Source organism: Ananas comosus, linkage group 7 (assembly GCF_001540865.1).
Source record: "Ananas comosus cultivar F153 linkage group 7, ASM154086v1, whole genome shotgun sequence".
NCBI lineage: Eukaryota > Viridiplantae > Streptophyta > Magnoliopsida > Poales > Bromeliaceae > Ananas > Ananas comosus.
In genome coordinates this window covers 1,819,538-1,842,962 of record NC_033627.1, presented here as the reverse complement: position 1 = coordinate 1,842,962, position 23,425 = coordinate 1,819,538, and the positions used below count along the sequence as shown (strand labels likewise).

General features: G+C 37.0%; 4 protein-coding genes across 7 annotated transcripts; 3 read left to right on the top strand and 1 right to left on the bottom strand.

Moving 5' to 3' along the window:
• On the top strand, nt 3,263–7,444 carry LOC109713328 (histone-binding protein MSI1 homolog). The gene is made up of 6 exons (XM_020237354.1): nt 3,263–3,733; nt 4,463–4,789; nt 5,537–5,689; nt 6,108–6,232; nt 6,334–6,429; nt 6,940–7,444. Exons 1-6 carry the CDS (start codon nt 3,389–3,391, stop codon nt 7,169–7,171), a joined length of 1,278 nt encoding a protein of 425 aa, XP_020092943.1. The 5' UTR covers nt 3,263–3,388; the 3' UTR covers nt 7,172–7,444.
• LOC109713327 (probable receptor-like protein kinase At1g30570) lies at nt 8,675–11,527 on the top strand. Its single transcript, XM_020237352.1, has one exon. The coding sequence runs from the start codon at nt 8,822–8,824 to the stop codon at nt 11,321–11,323; it is 2,502 nt and encodes an 833-aa protein (XP_020092941.1). The 5' UTR covers nt 8,675–8,821; the 3' UTR covers nt 11,324–11,527.
• On the top strand, nt 14,692–20,043 carry LOC109713370 (GDP-L-galactose phosphorylase 1-like). Of its 3 annotated transcripts, none has more exons than XM_020237426.1 (8): nt 14,695–14,879; nt 15,826–16,266; nt 16,559–16,674; nt 16,753–16,812; nt 16,905–17,135; nt 17,234–17,413; nt 19,244–19,495; nt 19,620–20,029. In XM_020237426.1, the coding sequence occupies exons 2-8, from the start codon at nt 16,173–16,175 to the stop codon at nt 19,815–19,817; spliced, it is 1,131 nt and encodes a 376-aa protein (XP_020093015.1). In that variant the 5' UTR covers nt 14,695–14,879; nt 15,826–16,172; the 3' UTR covers nt 19,818–20,029. The 3 variants fall into 3 exon arrangements, with proteins under 3 accessions (XP_020093016.1, XP_020093015.1, XP_020093014.1); XM_020237425.1 differs by having other exon boundaries at nt 14,695–14,924; XM_020237427.1 differs by lacking the exon at nt 17,234–17,413 and having other exon boundaries at nt 14,692–14,924; nt 19,620–20,043.
• On the bottom strand, nt 21,028–22,668 carry LOC109713371 (photosystem II 10 kDa polypeptide, chloroplastic-like). Of its 2 annotated transcripts, none has more exons than XM_020237428.1 (5): nt 22,479–22,668; nt 22,028–22,101; nt 21,846–21,901; nt 21,529–21,581; nt 21,028–21,375 (listed from the first exon to the last, which is right to left on the bottom strand). In XM_020237428.1, exons 1-5 carry the CDS (start codon nt 22,633–22,635, stop codon nt 21,281–21,283), a joined length of 435 nt encoding a protein of 144 aa, XP_020093017.1. In that variant the 5' UTR covers nt 22,636–22,668; the 3' UTR covers nt 21,028–21,280. The 2 variants fall into 2 exon arrangements, with proteins under 2 accessions (XP_020093017.1, XP_020093018.1); XM_020237429.1 differs by having other exon boundaries at nt 22,043–22,101; nt 22,479–22,667.

Sequence of the window (23,425 nt, the reverse complement as noted above, 5' to 3'; positions counted from 1 at the left end):
GCGGCTCATTTGTTTAAAGCGTTCCCCACTATTAAAATGGGTCATTAATAATGGCGTCTCAAGGCATAAGTAAACATCTTTATGTTTTTCTGAACATTATTTTTTGGGCAGCGACATTGTGAAAATCCAAAATTAAATTTGGTTACTATTATTAACCGGCTGAATTAGAGCTAATATTTGTATATGTAAGATCGTTAATTTCAAAAACTCGAGCCGTTAGAAATATACAGATACAATACATGTGAATTTCGATTGTGGCTCGATTCAATCCGACCTTCCGCCACTTCAAACAAACGATTTGCCTCTTTTAAGCCAACACTAAGATAATAAATATGACTCTGTTAATATTACCACCCGTTTTATTTACTCCTCCTCCTAATTGATGTGCCTCATCTAACCACGTCCCTTTCTGTAGTATTACTCCAATGTGAAGTGTCCGAGAACTTCACAAAAAAAAGAGTCCAATTGCCTCATTCAGAGTGTTATGATGCCACCTGTGGGAATTGGAAGAAACTGGGTTTTCCTAAATGACAAGTGAAAACATGGGTTTCCTAAATGACAAATGAAAATAGGAAAGTTTGAGAGACAAAACACACAACTTTTTTTTAAAAAACAAAAATATAGGTTTGAGGTCATGTTGCACTCACATTCACTACTGGGGGAGAGATTCTCTTGTTTGGGTCATTAGATTTATTGCATGTTTAATTCGAATAATAATATATAGTTGCCGCGATAGCTATTGACAAAAAGGCGTAAAGTTTCTCCTAGTGACAAGAAGCTAATGTAAGATCCTGAATATAAATTGAGAGTTAGAAATCTTTTAAATGATTTGAAACAATCGTTTCTTGTAAAAGCAAAAGCGGATGTTTGTTTCACCGGGAGTCAGAAGAGGTTGGATGTTGGGAGTTTGGACCCGACGCTCAATTTCAGCTTCACTTTTGTAGGTGACGAAATTGCGCTTCCATACCGACCGTCTCTAGAGCAAATGGCAAAGAACTTGGTGGTTGGTATCCGAAACCCAAGTTCGAATCCTAATTGATTCACATTTCCAACTAAGTTTTTTTCTAAAATAAAATAAACGAAGCGGGTAGCATTCTACCTTTCTTTCAAAAAAATAAAAAAAAGAAATTGCGCTTCCATATAGTAAAGGAATAATACTTGCTGCAGTAACTTTTATTTCTTACAATGACGAGGAGCTAACATAAGATTCTTAGCACTAAAAATTGTTATGATAAAATTGAAAAAAAAATCTGAATTGTAGGCTGTAAAAATATTTAAAAAAATCAAGAAAAAGAAAAAATAAAATAAATATCTACGTGGTTCAGTTATTAGTCTACGTCTGAGGACGAAACTAAACGGAAACTTTTATTATAATCAAAATAGAGTACAAAAAATATCTCTCTCATAAAATTTTAGTCCCAAATATGCCCAATATTCTAAGTACATCCATTATGCCAAATTTACAAAATAAAAAATATATTTATAATAGAGACTAAATCATATAATTTTGTCAAGTTAGAATTTTATGCAAGTTGATCAATTAATTCTTTTGCATATCTATACTATATATAAAAGCGTATAGGAATTCCGACAACGACAGGCGGAATTCAAAAAGGAATAAAAAAATATTCCCTATATTTTCTAGGGGCGGGTACGAACGGGTATAATCACTTAATTAAAAAAATATCTCAAATAAGAATGAACGGTTATAATTAATCTGTTAAAAAATAGCATTCTTATCTATCTATAAAAGAATCCAAAAAGGAATAAAAGAATATTCCTTATATTTTTCACGACTAGGTATGATCACTTAATTAAAAAAATCTCAAATAAGAATGAACGGTTATGATTAATCTGTTAAAAAGTGGTTTTCTTGTCAAGCTTCCTCTGCCTATAACTCATTGACTTGGTTAAAATTTTATTATCCATAAATAAGTGGCTTTATAACCATTTTGACCTATTTTCATTCACTTAGGTTTAGTTTGGTATTGAGACCTATCTAACGCTAGATAAAATAGAGTTGTAGAAAAAGCATATAGGGATAAAACGAATATAGGTCAGTTACAATATATTTTTTACGGTTCCACTGAAGAACGCAAAAACATATCCCTATATGTTTTTTCCACAACTCTATTTTATCTAGCGTTATATAGGCATATAGGGTAAATTGTATTGTTACCCCCTGAACTTTTGGCGAAGTTTCACTTTACTCCTCGAACTTCTAAAATGGACATCTAACCTCCTAAACTCTAATATTTCGTTCATATTATTCCTTCCATCAGTTTTCCGTCAAGCTCCGTTAACTGAAAACTGACGGAATGGATAAAACGAATTAAATATTATCATTTAGGGTGTTAGATGTCTATTTTAGGAGTCGTTAAGTGAAACTCGCGAAAAGTTCAGGGGATAACAATACAATTCACCCAAATTTTTACTATAAATTATTTTTATATTTTTATATTAAAAATTTTTAATTGGCTGAAATAAAGTACAAAAATTTTATTTAAGTGTATTTTATAGAACAATACTTCTAAAGATAAAAGAGACAAACGAGTACTATAGAAAATTAACTAAGAATTAAAATCTCTATATCCGAGTGAGGACACCTATTGTAAATCAACCATATTAGCGAGTACACCAGGATAGTAGAGTATTCGAGCATCGTAAGTAGTTAGTATCGCTCTTTTTTTATCTTTAAGTCACTCTAATTCATTTCTTTCACTTTTATTTTATTATAATAAAATATAGGATAAATTATGGTATAATTTATTTTAGAATAAAAAATATATATAAATTCAAAATCAAGCATGATCACTAAATTGAGGATTAATAGTCAATCCATAAGTAACATATTATAACAAAATAATTTATAGTCAAGAGTCCCCTACGGAGTAAATTGCACTATTACCTCCTGAACTTTTAGCGAGTTTCACTTAACCCCCCAAACTCCTAAAATAGACATCTAACACCCTAAACTCTAATATTTCATTCGTTTTACCCCTTCCGTTAGTTTCCGATTAACGGAGCTTGACGAAAAACTGACGGAAGGGGTAACATGAACGAAATACTAGAGTTTAGGAGGTTAGATGTCCATTTTAGGAGTTCGTGGGGTAAAGTGAAACTTCGCCAAAAGTTCAGAGGGTAACAGTGTAATTTACCCTTTACTTGTGTGGCGTATTTCCAGCTATAAATTATCCTGCGAGTGAAATTACCAAATCACCCTCGTCATTCTCATTTATTACAAACTACCGCTCCCCCTAAATCCAACGAAACCCTCGAAAGCCTTTCTTGCTCTCCTCCTGCGGCCCTTGACTCTTCGTCCCTGTTCCCGCCCCTTTCGCTCCAAAATCCCCCATAATCGCGAGGAAGAGACGCAAGGAGCTCAGCAATGGCGAAGGATGACGAGGAGTTCCGGGGCGAGATCGAGGAGCGTCTGATCAACGAGGAGTACAAGATATGGAAGAAGAACACCCCGTTCCTCTACGACCTCGTCATCACCCACGCGCTCGAGTGGCCCTCGCTCACGGTGCAGTGGCTCCCCGATCGCGAGGAGCCCCCGGGGAAGGACCATTCCGTGCAGAAGATGATCCTCGGGACCCACACCTCCGACAACGAGCCCAACTACCTCATGCTAGCCCAGGTCCAGCTGCCACTCGAGGACGCCGAGAACGACGCGCGCCAGTACGACGACGAGCACGGCGAGATCGGCGGCTTCGGCTGCGCCAGCGGAAAGGTCGGTGTTCGGATCTTTGAGTAGCATGTTTTCTTCTTGATGCGATAGTTGGTAGATTTGGAACGCCTAGGGTTTTCAGTTTCTGATCGGTTTTCTACACTCGGTGTTAAATAATTGGACTTAGAATTTTTTCTTTTTTCCTTGCTTCTCGAGTCTAAGAATAATTGTAGTGTCCCTGTGAGTTAGTGTAATGTTGATGGATTACTATACTGAATAAGGGGATAACCAGAGATAAAGTGAAGAATAGCTTGATTCTAAAATTGGCTCCCCTTAGCTTCATATGCTGCATTTTTTTTCTATTTGTAAACCCGAGGTTTTATTTCTGTAACTCTGCTGAACGGTAAAGGAGGTTATAAGTCCAAATGATAACATTGTTATACCAAGTAAATACTCGATCCATGGTATATGCTGAAGGAGAAATCTTGTGTAAGAGTTTGTTAAGTAAAGATTGACTAGGTGCTTGCATGGTGCTTGTGTTCGATCATCTGCATTTCTAGTGGGTTAACTACATCCTATGTATAATGCTCCTGGATAGTAACAGTGTTCATGTCATAGCGGCGTCGAAAGAGCTGTTCTTTGAAAGTACTTTTGGCTAGCATTTTGTAAGTTCATTTTTCGAAGCTCTTAGTCCAAGATGGGTATATGCAGGTTTAAGCTGATATAATGCTTTACTAACTTAGTAGATGTGCGAGTAGTGCTTCCATGTAATTTTTCAACCTTTCGGTGCAGGTGCAAATAGTTCAGCAAATAAATCATGATGGAGAGGTCAATCGAGCCCGCTATATGCCGCAAAATCCCTTTATAATTGCAACTAAGACAGTCAGTGCAGAGGTTTATGTTTTTGATTACAGCAAGCATCCATCAAAGCCGCCTCTAGATGGCGCGTGTAATCCTGATTTAAGGTTGAGGGGCCACAACTCCGAAGGTTATGGTTTGTCTTGGAGCGTCTTCAAGGAAGGTCACTTATTGAGTGGTTCTGATGATGCTCAAATATGCTTGTGGGATATCAAAGCAAATAGTAAAGGCAAAGTCCTTGATGCTCTTCAGACTTTCAAGGTAGCTTTACATGAATTAATGCTTGCTTATCATCAATGTCTTGGATGTTTTCTATCTTTTTTCTGTATACTTTTGCCCTGGCGTCAAAATACATTTACTATATGTGACATTTTGAAGCAGCCTCTAACATGCAACTTCTTAAGAAGATTTATTACATATATGTTGAATAGCAAATATCATCCCTCTATTTGTCAAGAGCTCCTAAAGTAGAGTGACACCTAAAATTTCACTGTCAGTAAGTAGTATATTTTCGAGTTTGATATGTTTCAAAGACAAATCAGTTTGTAGCTATGCAATTTTGTGTAAGTTATCTTGATTTTCTAATTTAGAGTACATCATTCGCTGTTGGGAAAAGAATTAAGTTTCGCATTTCTCCTTAGTTCTTGATACTTAAATATTCATCTCTTTTTTTTTTTTGGCTCTCCCCAGGATCACCTTCTCTAGCTTCTTCTATTTCCTTTTCCATTTAGTTTGTTTGTAGTTTGTTGTTGACATTGTTATTTCTAATCTTGTACTAGTGCATGACATGAAAAATCATTCAATAGTAAACTGACAGGGAAAGGATGAGAGGACTAAGTGAACATGTTTGTTTGTTTGTTTCCAAGGAACTTGACCAGCTCTTTTATTTATGCATAATATAATCTTTTTTGAGTCTTCTTCGTTATCGCTTCTTCACAAAAGAACCATTGATGGCTGCAAGGATATACCTAAATTAGCAAATGTTATAACGATGTCTCTATTGAGTAGGTTCATGATGGTGTTGTTGAGGATGTTGCATGGCACTTAAGGCATGAATACTTGTTTGGCTCAGTTGGTGATGACCATTATTTGCTGATCTGGGACCTACGTACGCCTGCCTCCAACAAGCCTATCCAATCTGTGGCGGCACATCAAGGTGAGGTAAGTTTGCTGATGGGCTATCTTCCATTGCTCTGAATGTAAATTGTGGACATATTTTCCCATTTTGAGTGCCAGTAAGTGGCTATGATTTGTTTCTTTAGTCCATTTTCTGGAAAAAAAGAAAAACCTTGTTGTTCTGTGAAGTAGTACAGAATTAGAATAATGATCAGCTAAAGCAGCACCCATTTAACAATCTTATTGAGAAACGTTTCTATATAAATATGAGACTGTCGTAGCAAAGTTTTTCCTTCGCCTGTAGATTCTGATGACATTGATTTTTCTGTTGGGTTTGGTAATTGACTTAATTCATTTGTGATTTAGCTAATAACTTGCACATGAAAACTGGAAGTTGGATCATCATCATTGTAAAACATGAAAATTGGATGATTCTTATTGTAACATCACGATTTTGGTGCAGGTTAATTGCTTGGCTTTCAATCCCTTTAACGAGTGGGTAGTGGCAACAGGCTCAACCGACAAGTCTGTCAAATTATTCGACCTTCGGAAGATAAATACTCCCCTTCATTCCTTTAACTGTCACAAGTAATCATTCTTATTTGTCATTTTATTCATTGTAACGTATCGTTCAGTTGATTCAACTCTAGTATGAATCCTCATGCCTGCAACTTTTGTGATTTCATTAGAGAGGAAGTTTTCCAAGTTGGCTGGAGCCCCAACAATGAGACCATACTAGCATCCTGCTGCCTTGGTAGGAGACTAATGGTTTGGGATCTTAGCAGGTGAATATTTTTGCTTCTGCTACCTTTCTACGTTGAAGATCCTAATAATGACAGATTGAATAGAAAGCTTATAACCGTTAAGAGGATTTGGTTTGCTTGCTCTGACTTATAGAGCATCTCTACTATGAGAAACAATAGTTAGGTGCTTAGCAAATAAAACTTGTGAAGCTTTTTCTGTAGCGGAAAGCCAGAATAAACTTCCTGGGCCCTGAAAAGCAGAAACCTAAATGAAGCTTCTACTTTCCTGCATAGCAAAGCTTTTGATGGGGGGGGCGGGGTTTCAATGAAAAAGCTGTTGGTTCTTCTTGTCCAAGGAAAAAGTTTTTGTAGAAGCTCCGCCCTGGACAAACACACTGAACATGGTCTCTTTTTTCATTTTCTTTTATGTTGTCGCTACTGAAGTATTTTCTCAACTTTGAATTCTTCATGAAAATGGAGTATCTTGATGGTGGCTTTTTGTAGGATGTTATTGTCTCTTAAAAATCGATATGAAACTTCTCTCTTTTCCAGAATCGACGCAGAACAAACACCAGAGGATGCAGAGGATGGCCCACCGGAACTACTTTTCATCCACGGTGGTCACACTAGCAAGATATCGGACTTCTCATGGAACCCTTGTGAGGACTGGGTCATCGCAAGCGTCGCAGAGGACAACATCCTTCAGATTTGGCAGATGGCCGAGAACATCTACCATGATGAAGACGATTTGCTGGTCGAAGAACCTCCTCCCAGATCCTCTTAAGCATAAAAAAGACTCTTTTCGAAGGAATTAAAAGTCATAAATGGGAAGTTAAAAAAAATGATAGAAGTGGCTAGTTTATGTGCTTTCCCTTTATTTACGTTTTGTAATTGATGTAACTGGTCTAGCAACTAGTTTGCTGCTTTTCCTACTAATTTCACCCAGGTAGGCTTTTCCTATTACAGCTGCTGTGGTTAAATTATGTGTGTATTTAACTGGCTATTGAGTGGATGAATTTATGTATGAAAAAAATTAGTCGCTGCAGGTTTATCAATATTAGGGTTCTTTAGCGTCGAAAGGTGATTGAATCAGTCCAGTGTCCTTTGTCGACAGTTTGGTCCCTTGTGCGAATTATGATTTCTGAGGCACAAAAATAACGTTTTAAGCTTTATGATTCTCGGATGATATCATCTATGTTAGATGTAATTCACCAATTGGATCTTTTTCACAGGAACACTAAATGGTCTTAATCATATTTACGGATAAATACTTAAATTTTTTTAGATCTATAAAATGAACTTAAAAATTTTTGAAAGCTCTAAAAAGGGGAGCTAGTAGCCCTGTAGTCCCTCGTGTGGTGCGTGAGGTTCGTACATTCCTCATTGTAGAAAATATTAGTTGCATTATATCCACCGTGCCACTTATAGACCCTCCAACCACCAAACATCATCTCACTACTCGCTAAGACCTGGCGAAGGAGACCATTTAGGTGACGTGGCGAACGGGGTCCAGAGAGCCATCTCTCGCGTTCACGTTAGACAGAAAGAGAGAAACACGCCAACAGGGCAAGTGGATCCGCGGATTATAAAAAAGCGGTTCGGTTGATCCACCCGTAGACAAAACCATGTGTTTGCCTCGCCGGCCCGGGTGGGCCCCGTCCTCTTTCCCCCTTCTTCTGGACTAGATTATTATTTGAATAATAATAACCAATAATAATAACAACTAATAATTATAAAATAAAATGGGGCACTTCGCCATTTCCTCTGATTCTCAACCAGCACACTCGCCTCCCACAACCACATAACGCACTACCATCACAGAGAACAAAACGAGCAATTGTTTATCTACCCCCACTTTCCCAAAAGCCTTTCCCAAAATCTCCAGGTGAGAGAGTTTTTATTTCTTTTCTCTTCTTTTATTTTCTCTTCTCCTTGCAGTTTGATTTACTTCACAGCACAAAAGATACTGGGCAGTGATAGTGCCTTTTCAGTGATTTCTTAGCCATCCATGTTAAACTTCTGCTGATTCTTCACAAATTACATGGGCAGGTGCTCATAATTACAGGAGCAAAATTTGGAAACCCAGATCCTGAGCTGAGGCCGTATGATTTTCAGGGTTTTCGTTGTTGAATCCTAAAATTCTATATTATAGATCACAAGAAGATGGCTCTGGTCTCTGCTTTTCGCTGTAGTTATTGGTGATTCACATCCTCGAGAAGTTGTAGTGATCACAAGTTCTTCATAAATNATTTGGAAACCCAGATCCTGAGCTGAGGCCGTATTTTTTTTTTTTTTTTTTTTGGCGATTGCTTTGATTCTAGTGTTTAGATCACAAGAAGATGGCTCTGGTCTCTGCTTTTCGCTGTAGTTATTGGTGATTCACATCCTCGAGAAGTTGTAGTGATCACAAGTTCTTCATAAATTCTACCTAGAAATGAGATTTTATGGGCTTTGTTTAGTTATTTTAGGATTTGTACCTCTAACACTCGGACAAGCTCTAGTTAGACCATTTATGATCAATTGCGGCTCCGATTCAAGCATCTACGCCGACGGTAGGAAATGGGTCGGCGATTCATCTCCTTCCGATAACTTCACCCTAAGCTCTACCGGAATTGTCGCGTCGACCCCGACGATTACCGGAGAACCCGTGTACGGAACTCTATATAGAACCGCTCGCATATTTAATGCATCGTCGACCTACAACTTCAGCGTGGTGCCCGGAAGTTACTTCGTGCGCCTCCACTTCTGCCCTTTCTTTACTAATTACAATGCAAACGAGTCCTTGTTTGACGTATCCGCCGACAACTTGAAGCTTGTTTCGATGTTCAATGTCCCAGGAGAGATTTACTGGAGGAATCTGAGAAGCAATTCGACAAGCGGCACCCTTGTCAAAGAGTATTTCCTAAACATTAGTTCAAATCAGCTTCTGATTGGGTTTAGCCCCGATTCGGCGTCTTTTGCCTTCATCAATGCAATTGAGGTAATCCCTTTCCCTGATGACGACTTGTTCGGCGGCTTCGCTACTAAAGTTGGCGGAGACGGTGGGACGAAGAGCACATTCAGTTTGGTCGATCGTGGGATTGAGACTATGTATAGATTGAATGTTGGAGGCCCGAGAATAGAGTCGGAGGAAGATCCTGGTTTCTGGAGGAATTGGGAATCAGATGAGAAGTTCATGTTCTCGCTTAGTGCTGCAAGTACTATTACCAATTCTTCGAATATAAGCTATTCCTCCGTAAATGGTTCTCTAATTGCTCCTCTATTGGTCTACGAAACGGCGAGAGTGATGACCGATAATCAAGTTCTTGAGAAGAGCTTCAACGTGTCGTGGAAATTTGATGTGGATCCCAACTTTGATTACTTAGTCCGGCTGCATTTCTGCGAGTTGGTGTACGATCAGCCAAATCAGAGAATTTTTAGGATTTATATAAACAACAAAACTGCTGCGGCAAATTATGATGTGTTCGTGAAAGCAGGAGGGAAGAACAAAGCCTACCACGAGGACTACGTCGATGCAGCTACGCAACAGATGGGCGCCCTTTGGCTCCAATTGGGCCCGGATTCGGCAACTGGTCCGACGGGCTCTGATGCGCTTCTCAACGGGGTTGAGATCTTCAAGATCAGCCGAAACGGTAATGTTGCTCGTGCTACGAAGAGGGTCGATGGTAATGAGAATGTTGTTAATGAGAAAGAGGCAAAAAGTAAGGCCTTGCGGATTGGAATTGGTTCTGGCGTTGGTTTTGTATTCATGGTATCTTTACTTTTTGTTGTTATATTTTGCTTCTTTATCCGAAAAAAGAAAGCAATTCGCGTAAAGGACCCCCCAAAAAATAATCCTAATTGGCGCCCGCTCTCTCTTCATGGGACCGTGGGAAGCAACACAAATGCTCTTGCATCCCTTTCGCCGCTAAACCCTAATGGATCGATGGCAAGTGCCAGAACAGGGAGGAGATTCACAATAGGGGAAATTAGAGCAGCTACGAAGAACTTCGATGAATCACTGGTTATTGGAGTCGGAGGTTTTGGCAAGGTTTACAAGGGCGAGATCGAAGATGGCAAATTTGCAGCGATTAAACGCGCCCACCCACATTCTCAACAGGGCTTGAAAGAATTTGAGACGGAGATTGAGATGCTTTCGAAGCTCCGACATCGCCACCTTGTTTCCTTGATTGGGTATTGCGACGAACAAAAGGAGATGGTTTTGGTCTACGAGTACATGGCTAATGGGACTTTGAGAGGCCATTTATTTGGGAGCGCTCTCCCCCCTCTTACATGGAAGCAAAGGCTCGACGCTTGTATCGGGGCAGCTCGTGGACTCCACTACCTTCACACCGGAGCAGAAAGAGGAATAATTCACCGAGATGTTAAGACAACAAATATACTGTTAGACAGGGACTTTGTTGCGAAAGTGGCGGACTTTGGGCTGTCGAAAGATGGTCCGGCATTGGACCGTACGCATGTTAGTACCGCCGTGAAAGGAAGTTTTGGTTACCTCGATCCTGAATACTTTAGACGGCAGCAATTAACAGAAAAATCAGATGTCTATTCCTTTGGTGTTGTGCTATTTGAAGTGCTATGTGCTCGACCTGTTATTAATCCGAGTTTGCCGAGGGATCAGATAAATCTTGCTGAGTGGGCGGTTTATTGGCAAAGGAAGAATTCGATCGAGACTATCACGGACCCGCGGCTCGAAGGTAATTACTCTTTGGAGTCCTTGAAAAAGTTTGGAGAGATAGCTGAGAAATGCCTTGCCGAGGAGGGGAAGAACCGGCCTTCGATGGGCGAAGTCTTGTGGCATCTTGAATGTGCTTCACAACTGCACCAAGCTTATCTGAGAAGTAAAGATGCGAATCTTTCGAGCATTGAAGAGGAAGGAGAGGAAGCTTGTAGAGATTCGCAAAGCGTAGATGGAGAATCCGCAGAGGTAAATATATAATTAAGAGCTTGGCTTTGTCAGTTCCTCGCGTCTGAGTAGAAATGGAGGAGGTGATGCTGCAAGCATGCAGATTAGTTTCTGTGTAGTTTATATCCGCGCACTCGGCATGTAATGCAAATTTCATTTTAATTTCACCCAATATATTCATTTATTATTGTATCATTTGTTTATTTATTTGCTGAGTTCCTACAATCTCTTCGATAATTATCATTTGTGCTTGGTCTGCAAATAGATAGATCTTCGATGCTATTTATTCTACTTTTTTTTTCTTAGTTATTTCCGTGTAAATTTTACAATTGAATTGTATCTCTTAATTCGTACTCGACTTGAATACTCTGCTGCAATGATTGGAGTAAATTATAATTTTTGTTGTCAGAGCAGCAGGTGACATGATTTGTCGCAAATGCATGCAATCCATATTATTGTCGAGGCTTTGTACGAATTTTTTCCTGTTAGATGTGTAATGGACTTCAGGTTTTGGACTCCGACCCGCCGACAGTTATGCGATGCAACTAATTTGAAAAATAAATTTGTGGAGGAAAAATGAATGGGGTATAAATCTGTTAAGAATTTGCTTCTTCATTTTGTTCCAAAGGCGACAGATTGATTGTATTCTGAACTTTGTATTTTGTTTTTCGCTCGATAGTGAAGCTCTTTTCCCTAAAAAAAAGTTTTTCATGTAAATCTATGTTTTTTTTATTTTTTGTTTGTGGTTTGTTTATTTTGTGTTCGCTATTTTTATAATTTAAATTTTTTATAAAATTTAATAATTTGTAATCTTAAAATTAATATTTATAATTTTAAATTCTAAAATTTAAAATTTAAATTATTATTTTTAATTTTTAAAATTTTAAATTTTAAATTTGATATTTTTAAATTTAAACTTAATCTTAAATTTCAAATTTTAGAATTTTAAATTTTTGAATTTGAGATTTCAAATTTTGAATTTTATTTTGAATATTTTAATTTTTAAAAACATATATTTAAATTTAAAATTTAAAATATAAAATTTAAAAATTTAAATTTAAATATAAAAAATATTATTATTTTCTATTTATAACTATCTATTATTTTTTTTATTCCATCCTACCTATTCAAACGCTATTTTTTAATTTAAAAAAATTATTCAATCTTTATCCAATTATAAAATTATTTATTTTAAGTTTATATCTAAACTTGTACCTATCTCCAAAATAGACAGTTTTTACTCTTTTTTTCTAAACCAAACGAAGCACAGAAGATTCCCTCATGTGATTAAGTAAGTAAATGTGTTTACGGAGCGTGCATCAGTATCACTATCACGTATCCGAATAAGAGCTGATCAGTAAATCACGGCCGTCCACTCTGCAGTTGAAGTGGACGATCGAGATTGGGTGCAATCCGCAAAGTGATTAGCTCCTGTTAACTTCGTCCCGAACCGGCGTCAGCGCGCACGTCATTTACTCCAAAGGTTGGTCAACTTTTTTGTTTTTACCTTTTTTGTTATTTTTGTGGAGAGGGAATTTCTCCGGGACTCCTCAACTATAATTTGAAATCTGCCACCTAAAATTTTATTAAATATAGTAATTATAACATATGACATATTAAATGCAAAGATCTAAGTAAGTTCCCGTGCCGTTGTGCCCATAGCATAATTCAAAATCCTCTATTTTTAAAATTACTAAATAACTTTTTTTAAATAAAATTTAAAATTTTAATAAAAATATATACTAAATAATTGACATATTTTGTTGCTAAAGAAAATAAATATTTGGGTTAATTTCATACAGGTCCCTACAAATATAGTGAATTATAGATATATTCCTACAAAGTTCAACTTTCATAAGTTATCCCTACAAAAGTCCTAATGTATTCAGATATGTTCCTGCCGTTAGCATCAGTTAAAGAAATTTCGTTAACCACAGTTAAAATACTTAACCATAATCAGTTAATAAGGTAAAATAGCATTTTTACCCTTCTTCCTCTTCCCTTTTCTCTTCTTCTTCCTCTTCTTCATTCTCTTCCCCTTCCTCTTCCTCTTATTCATTCTCTTCCCCTTCCTCTTCCTCTTTCTAATATATAATAATAATAATAAAGAAAAAGAGAGAGAGAGGACAGACGAGTGGAGAAAGAAAGAGAGAATGGAGTTGTCATTGTCGCGGTCGTCGTGGTGCCCGCGTGGGCCATCGTCACAGGCACCTCGGACGGCATTGGCTGCGCCTTCGCCTTCCACCTCTTTCTCGTTCTCGTTGGCTGTAACCCCGACAAGCTCCGCAACGTTGCCGTCGCCGCCGTTCGCTCCCGCAGCCTAAAGAAGAAGAAGAAGACAAAGAGAAAGAGGAAGAGGAAGAGGGCAAGGGCAAAAATGTCATTTTACAACTTTACTGTTAAAAAATTAACAATTGTCTAACGGATGCTAACTAGATGGACATATGTGAAAACATTAGGGCTTTTGCAAAGATAAGATGTGAAAATTGAACTTTGTAAAGATATATCTGTAATTCACTATATTTGTAGGGACGCGTATGAAATTAACTCTAAATATTTTATACTATTACGTGTCGACACACATATGTTTTTTTAAACCGACATATATCGGTATAGCCCGAAGCACGGGCCGACACGCATTGTGCAGTACCATGCCAGTAAGTTTTCGGTACGATTCCGTACCACGACACCTAAATTCTTGATTAAATATTTTTTATTTACTAAAAATACTTAAAATTTGATACTCTTATTAATAAATTTAATTACAAATTTTAATTAAATTAATTAAAATATTTAATGTTCAAACCAAAAAATTGAAGCAATGAGCACATTTATTTCACTAGCTGGCTAATAAGAAAGTGGCCATCTCTTGAATCCGAAATTTCAGGGCTTTGAAAGTTACCAATAGAGACAAAATATGCAAGGAGTTATTCGAGAGGTAGGAACTACAAAAAGGAGATTGCATTACGTGCGGTGAGAAAATACGATAAAAAAATATTATATTTATTTTCGTAAGTAATATTACATTCCGTATATCACGATGAGTCGATTACGGTATATTTTTTATGGTTTTATCGAAGAACACAGAAATATATCTTTATATATTTTTACCTTAACTTTATTTTATCTAATGGCGTCAAACGGATTTCAATACCAAACTAAGCGTTAGTATATAACGTTAAGTTGTGCGATTGGACGTATGATCAGATGATGTGGGACTTCTGCTTCAAAATTATCTACTACCAATAAAAAATTTTATTTTTAAATTTTCAGTAAAATATGTTTTCTTAAAAAATCTAAAATATCGTTGTAGTTTGCTGGGAAATCGGAACGTTCCCCAGGGAGCATATACCGCGTTGTACGGCTATAAATATCAGGGGATCATCATAAAACGCTCCCTTTAATACTTTGCTGTGCCTCTGCGGCAACGTAACATCACACGATCTTCTTCGTTTCCGTTTCCGTTTCCGTTTCCCGTTTCCTTTTCCCCTCCCGAGGAAGAGAGAGAGAGAGAGAGAGAGACAGAGAAGACGAGAGGATAAAAAAAGAGAACACAGCTCCTCCCGCTTCCTCCGAAGAAACCCTAGCGGTATCATCTTCCCTTGCCCCTGTTCTTCGATTCCCCTTTGTTGCGGTGATTCGATTGTGCTATCTCTCTCCCGATCTGGGCTTTAATGTTTTTTTTTCTGACAAGAATCGTCGATTTATTGTGATGTGTGATGTATCTCGTTGTTTTCTTTTGGGTTTTGGAGTTGCATTAGATCGATCTCTAATGGATTGCTTCGGATTTCGTCTTGTTGTGTACTTGTGTGGTAATTTCGTGAGTTAGGGTTTCCAAGATGTGTTATGTTTATTTTTAGCGGAGAAATTTGAGGTTCTTGATGGTTATAATGTTTGCGTAATGTTGTGTGTTGTCGATGGGCTTGCATTTCTGTTTAGAAATTTTAATGTCCTGCGGAAGTGGAAAATTTTGTGCGGCATTGTGCATTATTTGGAGATGTTCTTTTCAGAATTTCAGTTTGGCTTGGTTGCCGAAATGTATAACATTCTTTGATCGGGTTCTTTTAGTTTATGAGTTTTCTTTGGTTAACAAATTACGGTTTCCCCTGAGTTAGATCTGGTTTTTTGTTTATAAGAATGGTCACTTTCTTTACATTGTATGGTGAATTTTGGGTCCTGAAAAGTGATGGTTTATTCATTCTCTGCCGGATTACATTTGGTTTGTTGTTGGTTAATGGGGACTGGTGAATACCTAATAATTAATATTGGTTTTAAACATAATTGTTGTGTTCTTGTGCAATAATTTCCTGAATTAGGGTTTTAATTTGCTTAAATCGAAACCTCTGGATAATTTGGTTTCTTGTTGTTGATGGACTTATAGTTGGTTTTGAACCTAAATTTTTATTTGAAAGGAAAAAAAGAAGAAGAAAGAGATTGAACAAACATATATGGCATTTCACGTAATTTTGGGATATCATTTGAATTTTGCGTTGCTAACAGGAATATAATTCTTTTCTTGTCCTGTTAATCATCAGGTCTTTTTGTTGATTACCGGCTTATATCTTCTGGGGACGCAGAGTTTCTTGTGACTTCGCTGGTTCTTTGAAGAAATTGCTGGTCCGATTAGGGCTGGCTTCAGCAATCCAACCACGGCTTCGAGCAAAGAAACCCGCGTTCTAATTAGAAGGGGAAGAAAATGTTCTCAGGGTTTTCCTAAGTTTCTCCTTGCGTCCCCTTCTTTCCACGGAGGTCGGGGTGCCCTACCTTCTGCCGGAGGGCATCCTTCTGATCTGACTTTCCTTGCTGGTGGCGGTGCTGAAGTCTGATCAGGCTTCAGTATTATAGTTTTTTCCTTTAGTTGGTCTATTAAGTGTCATAAAATATGGTGTCAGTCACACAGGTTGAGGGTGAATACCCTTTTCTGAGGCAGAATTCTAGCTCAGAGCAGTCTAAAGGCGACCAAGTGCCTCCAAAAGGTTTGTCTTCCCTATTCTTTATTTATTTTACTAAATGTTAATGAATATTATCACTCATATGTAGTCTTATAGCTTTTAACTAGTAGCGAATTTTCATCTCATATATATTTTTCGTGCTTGCTATGCAATGGTCATGGTCATATAAACTTGAACCAAATTGGATCCTGCAATGTGTTGTGACAGTTTGAAAATGGCTGAAAAGATTTATATAAAAAAAAGAAAACAAGAAAGGAAGTCAAGCTCAAATTGCGTCTTGTCTGATTCTTGCTTTGGGGCATTGTGAAATTTTCAGGTATCAAGACACATCTTTACAGCCTTGGTGTTATTCCGAAGGACAATGATGCTTGCGGAGGTTCCTTCACTGCTGAGGATAGTCAGAGTTTACTGGACACTTTCCTCCTCTCTCAGGTTGATAACTTTCTAGAATTGGGATCTATTTCTGATTGCTTTTGGATTTTAATGTAATCTTCTACTTTACAATCATAGTGGGAATATCATGCTTGGAGGGGTCAGCTTGAATACGATGTCACTGCCTGCGAATTTAAGGTGCATTTTCAAGGCTTTTAATTGATGCAATCAGTCTTCCAGTTTAGTTTTTAGGCTTTTAGCACATTCTCCGAATGACTGTCGCTCTGCAGGTTATCAGTGGTAGAAAGAAGTTTATTGTCCAATTGAATAACAGATGGAATGCACAATTTCTTAAGGAATTTGAGAACAACTTCCTTGAACCGTTGAGATTTATGAAGTCAAACTACATGAAAAATTGCAAAGAGGAAATACTCTTCTGTGTTTGCCAGGGAGAAAAGGAGAGCTCTGAGCTGCTACCTTTGACGGTGCTACCTAAAGATGGAGTTCTGATCATTGCTAATGTAAGTATGAATCTCCAGTTCATACAAATTAAACTTAAACTATGTGCAGAATACCTTTTGAGTTGTGGTTATGATTGGTCCATGTCTTTTTGTCTAAGGGGAATCCTGTTGAGTACGGTCATGTCTACTTGGTGCCTTATGTTAGCCACCAGCTACCGCTGTTTTGGGACCGAAAGATATTAGGATTAGTCACACAGATTGCTGTTGAAGTTAATAATTCCTCATTTCGAGTTTTCCTTGACAATGCCTCTACAACTTCTGGTCATATACATTTTCAGGTAGTCTTGCTGACATTTTTAATTTTTTGTACAGCGCGCAAATCATATCCATATCTCAGTCTATTAAACTTTTCTCCTTAATTTCATATATGGATGTCATAAGCATAAGCCTTTTTAACAACTGGTTCCAAGTAGAGAGACTTTGTTTGGAGAGCTTGACAACTGTCATGTTAGACCGGAGTTTTTTTTTTTTTGTCCTGATTATGCTTTTTTAGTGAGGCCTAGGTATCTTATCTTTGAATTTCAGCTCCTTCGTTTTGAGTGATGGTTGCAAATGTTTGCATGTCTCAATATCATATTTTTAGGAAATTAAGGAGTCTGTCTTATGGCCTTAACAGAGGCGACATGCCTACATGCCTACACATAATCCTAGATGATGGGTATGAGTGAAATAGAATAAATTGCATGCTGCAGAGGAATTTTAGGGTAGCTCAAATAACTATAACTATGTGGGAAAGTTAAAGAGTGATGATGTTAGATGATTGTGATGGGTTAATGGGCAAGAATTTTGAAAGATTTCTTGAAAAATATGACATACAATATATTTGTGGATGTAAATTAAAAATTGGAGTGCTCTCTAACGCAAACCTCCTACTTTATGAGTTCCACAGGTCTTCTAGCTATCTTTTATATTTTAAGGTTTACAATTTTGAAGTTGTCTCAACTATATTTTTCCTACGTTGATATCAGATTGTTTCACATGGGCTTATTTGAGCTTAATCGGTAGTGGTTTTAAATGTGTTCACTTCTTGTGGTCATTATAAACCACAGGTTTTGTATCAGGAGTCCTCTGACCAAACATTGATCACATCAGTGAAGTTGACAACCTATCGTTTTCTTATGTTGTTTTTGTTTTACGAATATGAGTAGAGGGCATGCAATCACATAGATTATGAAACAATAATGTTTTTTTTTTTCTTTGTCTGCAACATTTCTTTCATTATTACGTTCGCTTTGGGATGACAAAGATGCAACAATGGTGGATTGGAAACCAAATTCACTTTGTTGTTTTAAAGGAAATGAGGTAGATAATAAATTTGGTCTAAATTCTTTGAACATCTTTTAAGCACCTCCAAACCTCAATTCGTATGTAATCATGCCTTACAATCTTTCGGAGTTTCATTTCTCTGAAAAGCATGCTTAACCTCTTTTTCTGTAGATTTCGAATCAATTTACTATCCATTTCTTTTTGTCCATGAGATAGGTATCTTTCTTGAGCATTTGCTCTTAACCGGCATGCTTTCTATAATGATTGTTATCATCTTATAAGTATGATTCTACTGAGGCAGCTTGATTTTCTGAGTACTCATTTGGGTGTTCCCGATGAAGCATTTCCTGGATTTTCTTTATTCTTTAACTAAATACTAATCTGCCCGATAATTTCCTTGATGAGGTTTGTTACTTGGAGTCTTGTAAGGCTTTTTGAAGTAAATGGCCATTTTTTGAAGGGATTCCTTGCCTATTTATTTGCTTTTTGGTGTGAATTATTATATTACAATCAGTGTATGATACAGAGTCCTCAAATTAGTTAAGTTTTGTCCTTGAGGAAAAAAAAATGCCATTTATTTATGCTATGGGACGTTCGTTAGTAGTGTGAAACTTTGCTTATTTCACTACTTGAAGATGTTTCTGGATCATTTATCTTTGTAGTTCTGTAACTAGTCAGGTGAATAAAATCATATGTCAAATATGTAGTCTACAGCTTCTCTTCGTCGCCTTAGTTGTAAGCATCATGCCAACGCACTTGAAATGGTTTTGACCATATATCTTCAATGCATTAACACAATAAGAAAAAACTGCATTGACATGTTTATTCTATGTATGTCACAGGCCAATTACTTTGCAAACCCTTTACCTGTGGAGCTTTTCCCTACCATCTCTGCATATGAGGATGTGCTCATAACAGACACCCAAATTTGTGAAGTCATGGACTATCCTCTTAAAACTTTGGTGTTCATGAGCAAGAATTTGAAGTCGCTAGTCGCTCTAGTGACAAAAATCTGCTCCACCTTACACAGTCAGAATACTGCATTTAATTTGCTGATTACCGATTGTGGCACAAAGATATACTTGTTTCCTCAGGTAAAGTGCTTGTTGAATCTATAGACTTACTCATCCTTAATCTGCTTTTATTACGTACGATATCATATCTTTGTTTTATGTCACATTTATTTGGGGTGGTAATTTCTCTCTATGTGTATTCCAGGTCAAAAATGTGACAATGGAGTGTCAGCTTTTTCCATGGGAATGTGGTGGCTACTTTGTTTGCAACAATGAAGCTAACTATGAAAATATCTCTGAGACAGAAATATCGAAACATTTGGCCTCTGTCTCACTTGATGATGGCAGCTTCAAAGCCTTCAAGCATGTTTGTTTCAGTATTGCAGTTAATCTCGTTGATTGAGATAGTATAATGGGTCATTGTCCAGCTCGTGTCTTTATAATATGGTTAGTTTGCTACTCTAAGTGTCTATAATTTGTGCAAGGTTGCTTAGTATGACTTAAATAAATGGAGCCTGTATCTAGTGTTACTTTGAATAATGCATACTTTTCAGAAGCTGTATGAATTTGTCTTTGTTTAATCTTCTTTTTGTACTGAGAAGTTTGGGCCAATAACCATTGTGTACAAATTGAATTTGTTTAGCAGTATAAATTGTTCTGCTTTATGTTTCAAATTTTAGTAGTTTGACCAGGATTCCATTTCATTAATTACTAAACATTCTCGTGGAGCTATGTTCTTGTGTAGCCAATGTGGACTTGTGGAGCTTCAAGGAACTATGACGACTACACTTTGGTTAGAGGCTTTTTCCTTTCTTATTTTGAACTGGCTAACACAAGCAGCTAGTTGCTTATTTCTTATTTTTCCAGCATTTATTTAGCAGATATTTGTGAATCAATTCTTTAACAATCACATATATGTTGGAAGAATTGTCTAGGAAATTGGACTTGAGCATAGAAAGCCTTTAAGTCACTGTACTTTGATTGAAGTTTCTGTTGCAACTAGTGCAAATGTGTGCACACACAAGTGCTAGCTATTGCACACCGACTTGCTTTCTTAAAGTTTATGTGATTTTCTAAATGCATGCTTGCTTATGTGTGAGTGTTCCTTTCTTTTTCATTAATTTTATCTCACCACTTCTTTTTCAATATATTGACAGCATCTTGCTAGAATTTCATTTGGATGTCCAAAATACCGATATTTACTTATAACAATCTATTTTGTAGCAAATATTTCACCATTGTATTATGTTCCTTTCAAATCTTCTTGTGTAATAGCAAATCCTTTGTTTACAGCCTTAGAAAATGTTTTAGATGCCATTTGTTTTCTTTTTTTTTGTGACAAAAATGTTGTCATGACTAGTTATGTTTAAGTCATTTGCATAGTAATCTTCTGATTCTTAATTTGTGGTTTACTTCTCATTTCATGGCATGGTTATTTGATAGCATCAAATCATCATGGTGCATTTGTGCCCTAATTTGTAGCATATTTACTATTCAATTGTACTTTTCGTTTTCATCTGTTGTGATGAGTGGCTTCAATTTAGATGCTTGAGTATTTCAATCTGTGGATCGCAACCGTTTTAAAAACCAGAAGTATTATCCATGTAGACATCTTTAAAAAAAGAAAAAAAGACTGCAATGTAGACATCTTGAGTAACTTAAATTGATAACAAACGTACTTGTCGAAATTATAGTTCTACATGTAGACTAGACTTCATTAACTGTACTCTGTATAAAATCAATTGAAAGCTACATTACCACTACTTATGTTATGTGCCCATGAACACCAGAACTAGTTTTAACGCCTTGTAGAGCGATAGTAATTAGAGGTAGGAAGGGGACCATTAGGCAATATGAGCTACAAGTCTATTGAGCCAAGGCACTTGTGTTATATACAAGAAGAGCTCCCCCACCTAGAAGTCCAGCAAGAGTTATAGCCCAGATGAGCAGTCCGGTTTTTCCTGCAACCACCCCGTTATGCCAGCATTAGATTCAAGAAGTGCAAAGTCAAATTTCGTATATTATCAGGTAGAGTTAACTAAGTTCTCTTATTTTGGGTAGTTTGTTTTGCATAGTACTATGTTTATCCTCTTGCATGTTCTGTTAGTGCTTACCTCCGACATAGACATCACCACTTGGAGACCATTCTTCTGGTGTATATATTGGGCTGCAAGTTACAAAGAATGTAAATTATCTGATAAAGGTATTAAGACAAGTTGAATAGATTGATATGTTTGCAGAATATGTTGATAAGCCAGAGCTCCGTTTTCCTGCTTACGAAAGATCTGTTTAGAACTTCAATAGTTTGTTTTGAAACTGAAAGAAAATTCTGCATCCTTACACTGCTTGTACGGTTGTAGATGCTCCGAAGTACAGCTAACCCAATGATAGCAATAATTACTTTACTTTAAATCTGATGTTAAGTTCCTACCTGTAACCGTCGACGTTTGCTCCATACTTGTTAACAAATTGATAAACACCCTTTCCCTGCAGAGATGTAAACAATGTAATACTTTAAATTTTGCTAGTACCTTGGAAAAAAACATGCATGGCTATGTAGTTGATTCACAATATCAGCAGAGAGAGAAGGGGGGCGCGCTGTTGTGTGTATACAGGTGCAAGTCTGACCTTGGCCTTCCTTCCAGATGCATCAATGCCGTTTTTCAAGTTCAATCCTCCTCCAGGACCTAGGAATTATGATAATTTTACTATAAGAGCAGGAAACGAGTACAGGAAGAGAAAAAGAAATATGATTTAGGATAAAATATCTACTGAAAAATTGTATGAGCCCTGTTATTATGCTATTTTTCTGTCAGAATAATGTGCAGATGACTCTTGCTGTTCTTGGATGCAATTCAGCTTTTAGCCTTAGATTCGTTACTCTACTGTTGTTGCCAATGAGATCTAGTTTACCATTTATTATTGATTTAACTATCTATATATGTTTCTCTCTTCACTTTTTCTTATCATACATGTGACAGTATTTTTTACGATCAATATTTTCTATTTTTTCATACATATGATAGTTTGTAGATATATTCCCTGTCAATACTAAATTACTAACCATAAGGTTTAGAGGTCTTGATCTTCTTGCCACTGCTAGCCTTTACTCTCAGAGAAGTGGTTCTTGCTAGTGAAGGGAAGCCTCTAACTTCTGATCTCTCCACTAGTATAGTATATTGTTTCAATGCAACAGAGGACATAACAGAGGCTACAGCCATTTGGTTTAACTCCCTTGATGCTTCTCTCTCTCTCTCTCTCTCTCTCTCTCTCTCTCTCTACCTTAGTTTTCTCGTCAGAATGTCTCTCCAATATATAGGCGTGTATGCATGTAAGTTGGATACTGACTCTTTGACTGACACCTGGCATTAACTTTGTGGCAGCTTCCTGATATATTGTGGCCAAACCTTATCCTTCCTTTGACGGATGATCAAAGATGGTGCGAATATAAAAGAAGCATCCGGGTTATTCTCCCTTCCAGGTTCCTCTTTTCTGTTTGTTACTGCATATATAGGATTTGGCAAGCAACTTTCTGTCACTCCTATCTCATCGACTTTTCCATCCTATCACATTAATGTGCCATGTCTCGTATCTGATGTGGTAGTAACCGCCACTAAAAGATTACTGTTTTAAGATCCTCCTGATAAGAAGTTCAAGAATAGTCTTAAAACTCTAGGTTTGTGCATGTAGAGGATATGAATAACCATGCACATGGAACTGGTTGAAAAGATACCAAATTAGTGTTAACTAGCGTAGTAACCCGTGCGATGCGACGGATAGATAATTAGAGAAAATATAGAAAACATCGATAAAAAAAAAAAGAAAAGAAAACATCGATAAAAAAAAGCGATAATGAGGGGTGGGATTCATTTTGCCGTTGAACGAAAAGGACTTTAGCTGGTTCGGGTGGAGCACACACTCAAAAATGAAGGAAAAGTTGCCATGTGGCAACTTTAGAAGAAATAATGTATAAAAATAAATAAATAAATAAATAAATAAAATAATATATAT